The following is a 15,425-nucleotide window of genomic DNA, read 5'->3' on the forward strand; positions in this document are numbered from 1 at the left end:
TGTTGCTGAAACCCAGGCTTCCTTAAAGGGAAAAAAGGAAAGGGTCCCAGGAAGGATGTTGCCTTAAACCAGTTGGTGAAACCCATGCTCCCTTGAAAAGAAGATAGGAAATGGTACCAGGAAGGATGCTTCCTTAAACCAGTTGCTGAAACCCAGGCTCCCTTGAAGGGAAGAAAGGAAAGGGTCCCAGGAAGGATGCTTCCTTAAACCAGTTGCTGAAACCCAGGCTCCCTTGAAGAGAAGAAAGGAAAGGGTATCAGGAAGGATGCTTCCTTAAACCAGTTGCTGAAACCCAGGCCCCCTTGAAGAGAAGAAATGAAAGGGTCCCAGGAAGGATGCTTCCTTAAACCAGTTGCTGAAACTCAGGCTCCCTTGAAGGGAAGAAAGGGTACCAGGAAGGATGCTTCCTTAATCCTGTTGCTGAAACCCAGGCTTCCCTGATGGAAAGAAAAGAAAGGGTCCCAGGAAGGATGCTTCCTTAAACCAGTTGCTGAAACCCAGGCCCCCTTGAAGAGAAGAAATGAAAGGGTTCAAGGAAGGATGATTCCTTAAACTAGTTGCTGAAACCCAGTTGCTGAAACCCAGGCTTCCTTGATGGAAAGAAAAGAAAGGGTCCCAGGAAAGATGCTTCCTTAAACCAGTTGCTGAAACCAAGGCTCCCTTGAAGAGGAAAAAAAGGAAAATGTCCCAGGAAGGATGCTTCCTTAATCTTGTTGCTGAAGCCCAGGCTTCCTTAAAGGGAAAAAAGGGAAAGGGTCCCAGGAAGGATGCTTCCTTAAACCAGTTGGTGAAACCCTAGCTCCCTTGAAGAGAAGAAAGGAAGGGTCCCAGAAAGGATGATTCCTTAAATCAGTTGCTGAAACCCAGTTACTAAAACCCAGGCTTCCTTGGTGGAAAGAAAAGAAAGGGTCCCAGGAAGGATGCTTCCTTAACTCAGTTGCTGCAACCCAGGCTTCTTTGAAGGGAAAAAAAGAAAAGTGTCCCAGGAAAGATGTTTCTTTAAACCAGTTGCTGAAACCCAGGCTTCCTTGAAGAAAGGAAAGAGTCCCAGGAAGGATGCTTCCTTAAACCAGTTGCTGAAACCTAGGCTCCCTTGAAAAGAAAAAAGGAAAGGGTCCCAGGAAAAGAAAGGGGAGCCTCAGTAAGTTTCCCATTGCTGCCAATGGGCTGGTTCTAGCCGTATTTTTCGGCTGCAGATCAAAAATGGCTATCCGGCTACCCGCCTGTTTTTGGGAGGTGTGTGAAAATGGGTTTGGGGGTCTACCAGAATCCAGCCAGCAGAAACGGGTCGAGGTTCAGCTAAAATGCACAAGCCTACTGAGGAATAAGATGTCTGATAGTTGGGAGTGTGATCAAGGAGATAAATCATGGGGGGCTTCACAGACAGGGAAGAATGGAGAGGAAACCAAGCCAGGCAAACTAATCTAGGGCTGTAGCCACTCTGCCGACCCTCTGTCTCTTTTTGTGGAAGACTCACCCCCAGATTTTACCATACTTCTCACGGGATTGCTGGTCGAAGTTGTTTACTCCCTGCCAAAACAAAAGAGACATCAGAAAAGCAAGGAGAGAAAAGACTCTGCAAGACAAATGTATATTCCATCTCTTTGCAGCCTCCACTGTTGAGCTGCATTTTGCTGATCCTCACATTAATATCCCTGGATACTCACTATTCGGTGTTCGCGAAGAGTGCCAATGAAAGGCAAAGGTCTTGGCCCAGGGATCCCCAGCTTCTTAAAAAAATTGTAGGGCCATATCCCGTATCTGGAAAGACAAACGGTATGAGAGAGATTAGTACAACACTCCAGATTAATTGAGAACTATTTTGGCATTTGGAACTCCATTTGTAGCACAAGGGATGGAAATGGGAGGAGAGCGCAATGAGGACATTTTAAAAGTGGGATAACTGTGCTGGTACAGCCAGGCCCGTAGCCAGGATTTTGTTTCGGGGAGGGGGGGGGGGGCTAAAAAATTTTCAGGGGGGGTTCAGGGGGGCTGAGTTTCGGGGGGCTGAGTTTCGGGGGGGCTGAGTCTGAGTGAAAGAGGGTCTAGCCTAGCAAACCTTTTGCATCATTACCCCAATACCCCCATGCATATGGGATATATTGAGTATGGTGATCAGATCATGATATGAATAAACATAACAGTTTAAATAATGCACCAGTATGGCCTTTTCGCGAACCACCATGAGAATTTCGGGGGGGGGGGCTCAAGCCCCCCCCCCCCCCCCCAGCTACATGCCTGGGTACAGCTATACCAGAAGCTCCAACTTTATTTGCTTTGTATTAAGTGTTTGATTGCAGCCCAAGGCTTGGGATTCTGCAGAAGGGTGGATTCCTGTTAAAGTTTGCAGTTATAGGGCAGGCCCCCTGTCCATCATCGTTAAGTTTGGTTCTGCCCCCTGTTCAGGACAATTGAGAAGGGAAGGGAGCCATTTTCAGTCAGTCTCAGCAAGGAAAGTCAATGTACAGGATGTATACAGACTTCTCCTGTACAAAGGCTTCAACCCTTAAGACCTCTGGGGGAGAACAGTCTTAAGAGCATCTAAAGATTCCCAAAGATACCCAGGGAAACAGCCCTAAAGCTCTGAGGAATTTTGGAGGGAAAGCTTTGAACATCTAAGAACTCCAGCTGAAGTGACTACAGGCCTACTGGTAGGTCCACTCGGTGCTTTGAGATGCAGTTCAACCCGGTAGTGGAACCCACATCAGTTAGCTTTAGGATCACAGTCAGCCTGGGAGAAGTTTGGAAAGGGATTTTCCTTTAGAGTAAAAGTAACAGTTAGAAGCCACCAGTTGCACAAAAGCCTGGAAGTATTTGTTTAACCTTTTGAAGACAAAGGAAGTTTCTGTTGATTGTTCACCAATAAAAGACTTTGTTATACTTCACAAGCCCTCTAGAGACTGTCTATGGTGAAAATCCTTAAGAATTTCTCTTCAGGCCCCCTGGCTTCCCGCTGGGCTAAAGTTGCACATCCTGTTTTAAAGGCTATTCGTTTCAAGCGACAGAATAATAACTGTGGATTATTTGGGACTGTCATCGCAAAATTGGGACAATTGAATGTTAACAAAATACTGTACATCTTTACTCATGTGATAACTTGTTTTATCAAAAAGGGAATGACAGAAAAGAGTGGGTTAGAAGTGGAGAGTGCCCATAAAAATCTCACATCATGGAAGGACAAGATCCTATTAAAGTAGCAGAAGGACTTAGGCAGAAGAAAACTCAGCATGGTTTGGGTTGTTGTGTTTTCCAGGCTGTCTGGCCATGTTCCAGAAGCATTCTCTCCTGACGCTTTGCCTGCATCAGCGACAGGCAGAGGTTGTGAGGTCTGTTGGAAACTAGAAAAATTGGGTTTATATATCTGTGGAATGTCCAGGGTGGGAGAAAAAACTCATGTCTTTTTTAGGTAAGTGTGAATGTTTCAATTGGCCAACTTGATTAGCATTGGATGGCCTAGCAGTTTCAAGGTGTGGCTTCTTACTGCCTGGGGGAATCCTTTGTTGGGAGGTGGCCCTGATTAGCTGGCGATTGAAATCCACAACCATGTGGACAATTTCAACAGAAAGGGGGGGGGGGGACATGAAAATGAACAAAATCTGGTTACCAGTATTTTAAAAATCCTCCAAATTCATAACAGTAAATAAAGAACAACACTCAAAAACAGGGGGATTCCAGACAAGAAACAATCAGGGTCAACGAATCCCCTCCTAACAAAGAAAAAATGAAATGCAAAGATACAGAATGGGGGACAATGCCTGGCTTGAGAGCAGTACATGTGAAAAAGATCTTGGAGTCCTCGTGGACAACAAGTTAAACATGAGCCAACAATGTGATGTGGCGACAAAAAAAGCCAATGGGATTTTGGCCTGCATCAAGAGGAGCATAGTGTCTAGATGTAGGGAAGTAATGCTACCCTTCTATTCTGCTTTGGTTGGACCACACCTGGAATATTGTGTCCTATTCTGGGCACCACAATTCAAGAGAGATATTGACAAGCTGGAATGTGTCCAGAGGAGGGCGACTAAAATGATCAAGGGTCTGGAGAACAAGCCCTATGAGGAGCGGCTTAAGGAGCTGGGCATGTTTAGCCTGAAGAAGAGAAGGCTGAGAGGGGATATGATAGCCACGTATAATTATGTGAGAGGAAGCCATAGGGAGGAGGGAGCAAGCTTGTTTTTTGCTTCCCTGGAGACTGGGACGCAAGGGAACAATGGCTTCAAACTACAAGAGAGGAGATTCCATCTGAACATGAGGAAGAACTTCCTGACTGTGAGAGCCGTTCAGCAGTGGAACTCTCTGCCCCGGAGTGTGGTGGAGGCTCCTTCTTTGGAAGCTTTTGAACAGAGGCTGGATGGCCATCTGTCAGGGGTGCTTTGAATGCAATATTCCTGCTTCTTGGCAGAATGGGGTTGGACTGGATGGCCCATGAGGTCTCTTCCAACTCTTTGATTCTATGATTCTATGATCTGTCTCGGGTGATTTGAATGCAATATTCCTGCTTCTTGGCAGAATGCGGTTGGACTGGATGGCCCAGGAGGTCTCTTCCAACTCTTTGATTCTATGATTCTATGAAAGGATTCCTCCAGCAGTAAGAAGCCAGACCTTGAAACTGCTAAGCCATTCAATGCTATCCAAGGTGGCGAATTGCAACTTTCACACTTGCCTCAAACAGAAAAGAATTCTTTCTCCCACTCTGGACAACATTCCGTGGATATATAAGAGAAATGTCAGGAGAGAATGCTTCTGGAACATGCCCAGACAGCCCAAAAAACTCACAACTCAGTGATTCCAGCCACAAAGCCTTCGACAATACATCAGCATGGTTTTTCTGTCTTGTAAACATGTTTTAATATTTGGATCTATTTGCAGCAGACGCTGGTCCTTCTCGGATGTATAAACAACAGTCAAAATGATATCTTCCAGGTCCTTCCCTCTATAAAGACATTGCTTCCTCCAATGTCCACCCCAGACATACTTACAGCATGAACAGGGCCACAAGGACACCAATGAGGAGCCACTTTTCCGACAAATAGCTGAGGAAGAAGTCCATCTTGTGTGGAAACTCTGTGGAAACTTTCCTTCTCTCTCCACCGCCTTCCTCGGCCTTTCTATTTTTAATGTTATTTAGCAATCTGAGATGAACTTTGCTTGAATGGCAGCCGCTCCTTTGGAAATCACGTGGAACAGACTGGAGGGCTTTGTTTGACTTTTTTTCCCTAATATTAACAGGAGCTGGCAAATGACACAGCAAGGCTAAGCTTGGAAGCAGAGTTGGCGGCACTTTTGTTTTTACACTGGGACATTGTGCTTGGGAATAAACAAACAAACACACACACACTCTCACACAGAGAACAGCTCTTGGCTTTACTTTACTGTGTGCAAGAGAGCTGCAAAGCAGGGATTCTATAAACTGGAGCTCTAAGAAGTAACTTTTTCAAGGCCTGGGAATTCATAAGGAACAGATCCAGTATTGTCGAAGGCTTTCATGGCTGGAATCACTAAGTTCTTGTGGGTTTTTTCGGGCTATAGAGCCATGTTCTAGAGGCATTCTCTCCTGACTTTTCGCCTGCATCTATGGCAAGCATCCTCAGAGGTAGTGAGGTCTGTTGGAAGTAGGAAAAAGGGTTTATATATCTGTGGAATGACCAGGGTGGGACAAAGGACTTTTGTCAGTTGGGCTAGGTGTGAATATTTCAACTGACCACCTTGATTAACATACACCTTGATTAGCAAGGCCCCCTCCATCGGGCCTGCTAGGCCCCCCCGCCGCCGAGCGCCCCTCTCCCGCTGCCTTGGGGGAGGGGAGAGAAGCAAGGCCCCCCGGCTGACTTCCATCAGAGGAGTGTGAAGCATGGACAATATTTCCATCGTTGTTGCTGTGATCTCCGCCATCTGACTTTTTAATTTTGTTGTTGTTTTTATTTTTTTTAATTTTTTTTCCTACTTTCTCTTTTTGGCTAGTTACTATATAGTTAGTTATAGTTGGCTGTATGTTTGTATGTTGTATGTGTTGTTGCTGACTGTGACAGGAGGTACAAGAACTAACTAGGATTATATATAGGAATTGGAAGTAGAGGATAGGATTGCATGAAAGGGACTTGTATGAAGTGGCCCAGGAGAGCACTTGAGACTGGCTGTAGTAAGAATAGCAGAGACATAGGAAGTGTGATTGGTAGTTGGATGTACATGAATGTGAAGTGTTAGAGAGCGAATGACTGTGGCGGATGTTGGACGTGTATGAGAGTTTGATAGAGTGGATGTATGTTAGTGGTGTGAGTGGCAATTGATACAGACACAGGAATGGCAGAAACAGAGTCTCATGTGAAGGACGCCTTATTGCACTTTTATGACCTCCTGAAGGAATCATTCAACCATTTGCTGCTTCAACTTAAGATCCTGAATGAGAAAATGGACCATCTCTGTAGAGGCTTTGCACCCCTATTAGGAACTTCAGTGCAATCCGATCCTCCAAGGACAGACAATGTATCATGTGCGGATCTGTCTAAGGATTTGGACCCTAATGGGGAGAATGGCACATTGGACCCTGGAGTGGAAGGAGGAATGGATGATAAGATGATTGAGGGTGGGGGAGGGTTGTCGGGCACACATAGGAATGAGAACATCAGGGAGTGGCAGCGGACTTTGACGGGCTCCCTGAGGACAACTAATGATGTAACATCAGATCATATTGCTCAGCCAACCGCAGCTCCTGTCCAGGACCAACATCTCCTAACAGACAATTTTGCGGTGGACATTGCTGACCTAATGATAAACAGAGGCAGATGGACCTCCAGGAGGGCGGTCTGTGACTCATTAGCCCAAATCTTAGGAAAAAGATCACGGGACATAAGATTGGAGGCCATAACATGGCTGCGGAGGGACTATCAATCTCCTGACCGCTCCTCTCGCCTTCTAATAACACCAGAAGAAAACCGCTGGCTTGGCGAGCTTATGTCAATGCAATCCTGTCTGAAGAAATGGGGCATTACCATCAGAAGGGTAATTGTGGACCCCTTCATTTGCCCCCTTCTTGACACCGGGGTGCCCTCTCGCCCTGTTCCATCAGGCCCCCGTGAGAATTCCACAGACAGTTCTCCGATTAGGGCTCCCCCTCCTGGTTTGTACCAATTCGAGACCCCATCCGCCCCAGTTGTCCCTTGACAATCAGCCACTCTCTCCCACCCAAGGACTCTTCCCCTATTTAGTCCACTCAGTTCCCCCGCTGACTCTCCGCCCACCCCATCATCGGAAACATCCCTATCAAACACCCAGGGGAGATTATACTCCAGCCTCACCTCTTCTGAGAGTTGACTAGCCACAGATTCCATCCATGTAGGGGAGGGGGCCCCAGAGGGGGGGAGCCATCCAGGTCGTGTGGGGGAGGAGACTCGTGGGTCACCAACATCCCAGGGAGAAGCGCAACAGAGTTTTTGCGATCCTGGAGAAGGTAGGAAGTGGTAGGTGCCATGGCAGTCCCCTCGGTCTCAAGGTCCTGCTGATTAACGCCAGATCCATTAATGGTAAGACCTCCGCCATCCAGGACCTGATCCTGGATGAGAGAGCGGATCTGGCATGCATCACGGAGACCTGGCTGGACGAGCTGGGGGGAGTAAATCTCACTCAGCTGTGCCCACCGGGCTTCGGGGTGCATCAGCAGGCCAGACAGGGGGGGCGGGGAGGAGGGGTCGCAGTGGTCTTTCGGCAATCCATTGCCGTGACCAGATGCGCTGTACCGCAAGCACCTGGGTTTGAGTGTGTCCTCCTGAGGGTGGGGAACCGTGACAGTGTGGGGTTCCTGCTAGTGTACCGCCCACCCCGCGACCCAGCAGGTTCCCTGTCTGAGCTAGCGGAAGTGGTCTCTAATTCGGCCCTGGTCTCCCAGCGCCTGGTGGTGCTGGGAGATTTTAACATTCATGCTGAGACCTCTTTGTCTGGCGCAGCTCAGGACTTTATGGCCGCCATGACGACCATGGGACTGTCACAAATTATATCAGGACCCACCCATCAGGCCGAACATACTCTTGACCTAGTTTTTGTGGCGGACAGTGAAATTATCAGAGTGGAAGAACAAAACACCCTTCCAGTGTCATGGTCTGATCACTATCTGGTCAGTTTTAGACTTGCTGCGACCCCCAACCTTCGCAGGGGTGGAGGACAAATTAAGATGGTCCGCCCCAGGAGACTGATGGATCCAGATGGACTCCTGAGGAATCTTGGGGTTCTTCCTGCCATGGAGCCTGGCGATCCTGTTGACGCCTTGGTCGATCTCTATAACAAGGAGATGTCCAGGGCGATAAATACGATCGCTCCCGAACGCCCCATCTCGCTGCGTCATGACAGGCCGTCTCCTTGGTTCACCGGGGAGTTGGTTGTGATGAAGCACACGAGAAGGGGGCTAGAGCGCAAGTGGAGAAAATATCGGGACGTGTCTGATCAAGCACGGGCTAGGGCCTCTCTTATACTCTGTGGCTATACGGGTGGCCAGAGAATCTTTCACGACCACCCGTATAGCTTCTGCAGCAAATAGGTCATCAGAGCTGTACCGGGTTGTCGGGGAGCTCCTTCACCTGCCTGTGGTGGAGGAGACCTCTGACGACCCAGCAGCTCGGTGTTGCGATTTCGCACACCATTTTGCAGGCAAAGTTGCCCAGCTACGTCTTGAGCTCGACTCCAATTTCATCGCAGTGCCAGAGGAGGTGACTGAGGCATCTGCTTGTCCAATTTTGTGGGATTCTTTTCGGCTTGTTCTTCCTGAGACCGTGGAGGAGGTCCTGGGGGCTGTGAGGGCGACCACTTCGGCCCTAGACCCTTGCCCATCCTGGCTTATAAAAGCTGCCAAGGAGGGGTTGGTTGATTGGTTTGTGTTGATCATTAACGCATCGTTGGAGCAAGGGATTTTTCCATCTAACTTAAAACAGGCTGTGGTTCGCCCACTCCTTAAGAAGTCTTCCCTTGACTCTACGGTGCTGAACAATTACAGGCCGATCTCCAACCTCCCTTTTTTGGGTAAGGTGCTGGAGCGGGTGGTCGCCCTTCAGCTCCAGGGTTTCCTAGATGACATCAGTTACCTAGATCAGTCACAGTCTGGTTTCAGGCCTGGTCACAGCACCGAGACAGCCTTGGTTGCCTTGGTGGATGACCTCCGTAGAGGACTGGACAGGGGGAGTGTGACCCTGCTGGTTCTCTTGGACATCTCAGCGGCTTTTGATACCATCAATCATGGTATCCTTCTGGGTCGACTCTCTGGGATGGGTCTCGGGGGCACGGTCTTGTCGTGGCTCCGGTCCTTCCTGGAAGGTCGAACCCAGATGGTGAAGCTGGGAGATGCCTGCTCGGATCCCTGGCCTTTGACCTGTGGGGTCCCGCAAGGCTCTATTTTATCTCCCATGCTTTTCAACATCTACATGAAACCGCTGGGAGAGGTCATCCGGAGTTTTGGAGTTGGGTGCCATCTCTATGCAGATGACACACAACTCTACTACTCTTTTCCAACCAATTCCAAGGAGGCCTCTCGGGTGCTAGACGAGTGCCTGGCCGCTGTGTTTATCTGGATGAGGATGAACAAGCTGAAGATCAATCCCGACAAGACAGAGGTCCTCCTGGTCGATCGTAAACCTGATCAGGGTATAGGGTGGCAACCTGTGCTGGACGGGGTTACACTCCCCCTGAAACCACAGGTCCGCAGCTTGAGAGTTCTCCTGGACTCATCGCTCACGCTTGAGGCTCAGGCGTCAGCGGTGGCCGGGAGGGCTTTTGCACAACTGAGACTTGTGCGCCAGCTGCGACCGTACCTCGCTAAGGCTGATCTGGCCGGGGTGGTCCATGCCTTAGTCACCTCTAGACTGGATTACTGCATCGCGCTCTACATGGGGCTGCCCTTGAAAACGGCTCGGAAACTCCAATTGGTCCAGCGGGCAGCAGCCAGAATGTTAACTGGGGCCCATTACAGAGAGAGGTCAACCCTCCTGTTTAAGGAGCTCCACTGGCTGCCGTTTATTTTCTGAGCCCAATTTAAGGTGCAGGTGCTTACCTACAAAGCCCTGAACGGTTTGGGACCACCCTACCTGCGTGACCGCATCGCTGTCTACGAACCCACACGCTCACTCCGGTCATCTGGAGAGGCCCTGCTCGTGATCCCGCCCGCGTCACAAGCGCGTTTGGTGGGGACACGGGACAGGGCCTTCTCCGTGGTGGCCCCCCGCCTCTGGAACACCCTCCCGAAAGACCTCAGACAAGCCCCTACACTGGCAGTCTTCAGAAAGAATTTGAAAACCTGGCTGTTCAAATGTGCCTTCTCAGACTAGGAACCCTGTGTGCCTTCTCTGACTAGAAACCCCAGTCCCTAATCCCAGAAGCACTTTAGTCAGAACTAAGACCACCGCACACTGCACACCGCACTTATATTATAATCCCATATCCCTCCGACACATCAGCACTTTTAATCCTGTACCCCTACTCCAGCCGGCTCAGTTTTTAATAATGTCTTGTTGTATTGCTATTGTATTTGTTTTTCTGCTTAATTGTCTTATTTGCTATGTATTGTGTTGTTGTATTGTGTGGGCTTCGGCCTGTTGTAAGCCGCATCGAATCCTTCGGGAGATGCTAGCGGGGTACAAATAAAGTTATAATAATAATAATAATAATAATAATACAATGGGCTGACTGTGGCTGGAGCAAACTCTTCTTGAGAGGTAATTAGATGTCCCTACCTGTTTCCTCTCTGCTGTTTTTGCTGTTGCAGTTTTAGAATTTTTTAATACTGGTAGCCAGATTTTGTTCATTTTCATGGTTTCCTCCTTTCTGTTGAAATTGTCCACATGCTTGTGGATTTCAATGGCTTCTCTGTGTAGTCTGACATGGTGGTTGTGAGAGTGGTCCAGCATTTCTGTGTTCTCAAATAAAATGCTGTGTCCAGGCTGGTTCATCAGGTGCTCTGCTATGGCTGACTTCTCTGGTTGAAGTAGTCTGCAGTGCCTTTCATGTTCCTTGATGTGTGTCTGGGCGCTGCGTTTGGTGGTCCCTATGTAGACTTGTCCACAGCTACATGGTATACGGTAGACTCCTCCAGAGGTGAGAGGATCCCTCTTGTCCTTTGCTGAACGGAGCATTGGTTGGATTTTCTTAGTAGGTCTGTAGGTGGTTCGTATGTTGTGTTTCCTCATCAGCTTCCCTATGCGGTCAGTGGTTCCCTTGATGTCTGGCAAGAACACTTTTCCTCTGGGTGGATCTTCATCTTTACTCTCGTGGCTTGTTCTCAGTTGTCTTGCAGCTCTTCTGATGTCTGAGGTGGAGTCTCCATTGGCCTGGAGAGCCCAGTTGAGGTGGTTCAGTTCATCTTGGAGGAGGTGGGCTTTGCAGATTCGTTTTGCACGGTCTGCCAAGGCTTTAATGCTACTTCTTTTTTGACTTGGGTGATGGTTGGGAAAAAACCCACAAGAACTTAGTGATTCCAGCCATGAAAACCTCCAACAACACAGATCCAGTATTGTTTCTCAACCTGGGGGGAGGGACCCCTGGGGGGGGGATCGTGAGGGAGTTTCAGAGGGGTCGCCAAGGACCGTCAGAAAACATATATTTCTGATGGTCTTAGGCACCCCTTTGGCAGAGAAGGCTGAAGATCTCTCCGCCTGTCCTTCTCTTCCTTTTTGGAAACAGACAACAAATCCTCCCACCAAAAGCCCTCCTCCACTGTGATTGGCCAACCTTTCAGCCGAGGGGAGGGCTGTTTCTAAGACTCCAAGCAAGGAGGGGAGAGCAGGCGTGCTCGGTGCATAGTGAGTATGTGCGGGAGAGGGAGAGCGTGCAAGGCTGGGGTTCTGTGTGGGAAGTTTAGCCCAATTCCATGCTTGGAATTAATTAATGGGATTCAATCCATGCTTGGAATTAATTAATGGGATTCAACCCATTATGCAAAGTAAGCATTTGCAGTATAGTTGATTTTGCCCAGGGGTGCTCTTGAGGCACTCTTGGGGGGAAATAGATCTTGACATATGCGAGTTGTAGTTACTGGGATGTATAGTTCACCTACAATCAAAAAGCATTCTGAACTCCACCAATGATGGAATTCATAGAATCATAGAATCAAAGAGTTGGAAGAGACCTCATGGGCCATCCAGTCCAACCCCATTCTGCCAAGAAGCAGGAATATTGCATTCAAATCACCCCTGACAGATGGCCATCCAGCCCCTGTTTAAAAGCCTCCAAAGAAGGAGCCTCCACCACACTCCGGGGCAGAGAGTTCCACTCCTGAACGGCTCTCACAGTCAGGAAGCTCCTCCTCATGTTCAGATGGAATCTCCTCTCTTGTAGTTTGAAGCCATTGTTCCGCATCCAAATATTGAACCAAATATGGCACAAAGAACTCTCACAATGAACAGAAAATATATATCAGTGATTGGTTGGGGGAGGGGGGGCGCCAAAATACTGTTTGCTTACCGTTGAACATTACCTAGGGCCACCTCTGTTCACAATGCTCTTTGGTTGTAGGTGAACTGTAAATTGCAACAACTACAACTCCCAAATGTCAAGGTCTATTTCCCCCAGTCTCCACCAGTGTTCACATTTGGGCATTTGGGCATATTGGTCCAGAGCTATCATTGAGTCCACAGTGCTCCCTGGATGTAGGTGACCTGCAACTCCAAAACTCAAGGTCAATGCCCACCAAACCCTTCCAGGATTTCCTCTTGGTCATGGGAGCTGCAAGGCCATTCAGCGCTAATCAGGGAGGCCAATTGCAACATTCCCACTTGCCTCCAAAAGGCAAGAGTTCTTTCTCCCACACTGGACATCATTTTATAGATATACTAGTTGTATATCTACCACACGTTGCTGTGGTCTAGTCTGTTAATATGGAAAATAAAGTAATGAGAAAGTGTTGGTTTGTAATATATGTAATGTCTTGATGCTTGTGGGTAAACAGTAATTCTTGCTGTTTCTTTGTCAGTGTTGATGTGGAGAGTGTCTGGTTGGCCTATGGCTGGATGGCTCTTTGTCAGGAGGGCTTTGATTATGTTTTCTTGCCCCGGTGAAGGGAGTTGGACTGGATGGCCTTAAGTGTTTTCTGTTGGTCATGGAGGTTTTGTGTGGGAAGTTTGGCCCAATTCTGTCATTGGTGGGGTTCAGAACACTCTTTGATTGTAGGTGAACTATAAATCCCAGTAACTACAACTCCCAAATGTCAAGGTCTATTTCCCTCAAACTCCATCTGTGTTCATATTTGGGCATGTGGAATATTCATGCCAAGTTTGGTCCAGATCCATCGTTGTTTGAGTCCATGGTAGTCTCTGGATGTAGGTGAATTACAACTCCCAAACTCAAGGTCAATGCCCACCAAACCCTTCTAGTGTTTTCTGTTGGTCATGGGAGTCCTGTATGCCCCAGTTGGTTCAATTCTATCCTGCTATTTGATTGTAGGTGAACTATAAATCCCAGCAACTACAACTCCCTATCTATCTATCTATCTATCTATCTATCTATCTATCTCTATGGCTGGATGGCTCTTTGTCAGGAAGACTTTGATTACGTTTTCTTGCCCTGATGAAGGGAGTTGGATTGGATGGCTTTAAGTACTTTCTGTTGGGCATGGGAGCTCTGTGTGGGAAGTTTGCCCCGATTCTGTTGTTCATGGGGTTGAGAATGCTCTTTGATTGTAGCTGAACTGTGAATCCCAGTGACTACAACTCCCAAATGTCAAGGTTTATTTTCCCCAAACTCCATCTGTGTTCATATTTGGGCGTATTGAGTGCTTGTGTCAAGTTTGGTCCAGATTCATCATTGTTTGAGTCCACAGTGCTCTCTGGATGTAGGTGAACTACAACTCCCAAACTCAAGGTCAATGCCCACCAAACCCTTCCAATATTTTCTGTTGGTCATGGGAGTTCTGTGTGCCTAGTTTGGTTCAACTCCATCGTCGATAGAGTTCAGAATGCTCTTTGATTGTAGGTGAACTATAAATCCCAGCAACTACAACTCTCAAATGACAAAATCATAATTTTTTGAGTGATGATCACTCCTTGTGTTGTGAGATGTTTTGTAGGTGAACTATAAATCCCAGCAACTACAACTCTCAAATGACAAAATCATAATTTTTTGAGTGATGATCACTCCTTGTGTTGTTGCCAAATTTGGTGTGATTTCGTCCATTGGTTCTTTTGTTTTTAAGGCACTCATTATGCACAGAGCATTTTTATATAGAGAGATAAACCCCACTTGCCTAGTTTCCAACAGAACTCACAACCTCTGAAAATACCTGCCATAAATGTGGGCAAAACATCAGGAGAAAATGCTTCTGGAACATGGCCAGACAACCCGGAAAATTCACAGCAACCCAATATGGATTTTATTAGTGGATTTTAATTTGCATTTTGACTCTGTATATCTTGTATGGTTTTTAAAACATTGCTTTATCTCTTGTTTTAATGATCTATCCCATCTCGAGTTACAAAGAGAGGCGGGCAATACATTCAAAAAAGAAAGAAAGAAGAAGGCACGAAGGGCCGGATTTGGCCCACAAATCTTGAGTTTAACACATGTGGCTGAAACTAAATTTAAGGTGCATTGTTTTCATTTCATCCAATAATATCTGTGTGTGCATTAGGAGGAGAAGGTCATTTTCAAAAAGAAGCATAATAAAACATTATTTTTCTCTCTTCGTGATACAATTTAATTAAAAAGACAGACATGTACTTATTGGCATTCTTGCTTGAATATTGATCCCACATGAGCTTAATCTGAAGGAAATAAGCCTGCTATTCCACCCAGGAGTATATCTGGATATAGGAGCTCTTGAACTCAGTAGGGCTTATCTGTAAGGAGTAGACCTGTGTGCGGATTTGGATTGGATGGTTCCCTCCGGCTAATCTGTTCAGCTTGGTCCGGTAGCCAGCCGCCATGTTGGGGTTTTTTGCCCGAATTGTGGCTACTTCCTCTCCCATTTGGCTAGAAGGAATGGGGATACCACATCACCTTGTTTGTCTCCTGAATCTGTATAACGACCCAGTAGCAACAGTGAGAACTGACCACGGAACAACAGATTGGTTCAAGATTGGGAAAGGCGTATGGCAGGGTTGTCTACTCTCACCCAACCTATTCAACTTGTATGCAGAACACATCATGCGATGTGCAGACGAATCCAAGATTGGAGTAGAAAATGCTGGAAGAAACATTAACAGCCTTAGATATGCAGATGATACCACTCTGATGGCCGAAAGCAAGGAGGAGCTGAGAAGTCTTCTAACCAAGGTGAAAGAAGAAAGCGCAAAAGCTGGGTTGCAGCTAAACATCAAAAAACCCAGATTATATCAACAAGACTGATTGATAACTGGCAAACAAAGGGAGATAATCTGGCCCTCCAACAGTTTGAGGGACTGTGACCTGGCCCTCTGTTTAAAAAGTTTGTCGATCCGTAATCTAGTTGCTTTTTCAGC

The 15,425-nt window shown here is 47.4% G+C and overlaps 1 protein-coding gene across 1 annotated transcript in view; it reads right to left on the bottom strand.

Moving 5' to 3' along the window:
* LOC137098000 (cytochrome P450 3A9-like) overlaps positions 1 to 5,076 on the bottom strand; it is a 33,620-nt gene extending 28,544 nt beyond the window's left edge. The window contains exons 1-3 of the mRNA XM_067473642.1: positions 4,980 to 5,076; positions 1,668 to 1,761; positions 1,478 to 1,530 (exon numbers count right to left, since the gene is read on the bottom strand). Coding sequence (XP_067329743.1) covers positions 1,478 to 1,530; positions 1,668 to 1,761; positions 4,980 to 5,050 — 218 coding nt within the window. The 5' untranslated portion in view covers positions 5,051 to 5,076. The remainder of the gene's footprint in view (positions 1 to 1,477; positions 1,531 to 1,667; positions 1,762 to 4,979) is intronic.
* Positions 5,077 to 15,425: the final 10,349 nt, after the last annotated feature.

This window comes from Anolis sagrei, chromosome X (genome assembly GCF_037176765.1).
Source record: "Anolis sagrei isolate rAnoSag1 chromosome X, rAnoSag1.mat, whole genome shotgun sequence".
Taxonomy (NCBI): Eukaryota; Metazoa; Chordata; class Lepidosauria; order Squamata; family Dactyloidae; genus Anolis; species Anolis sagrei.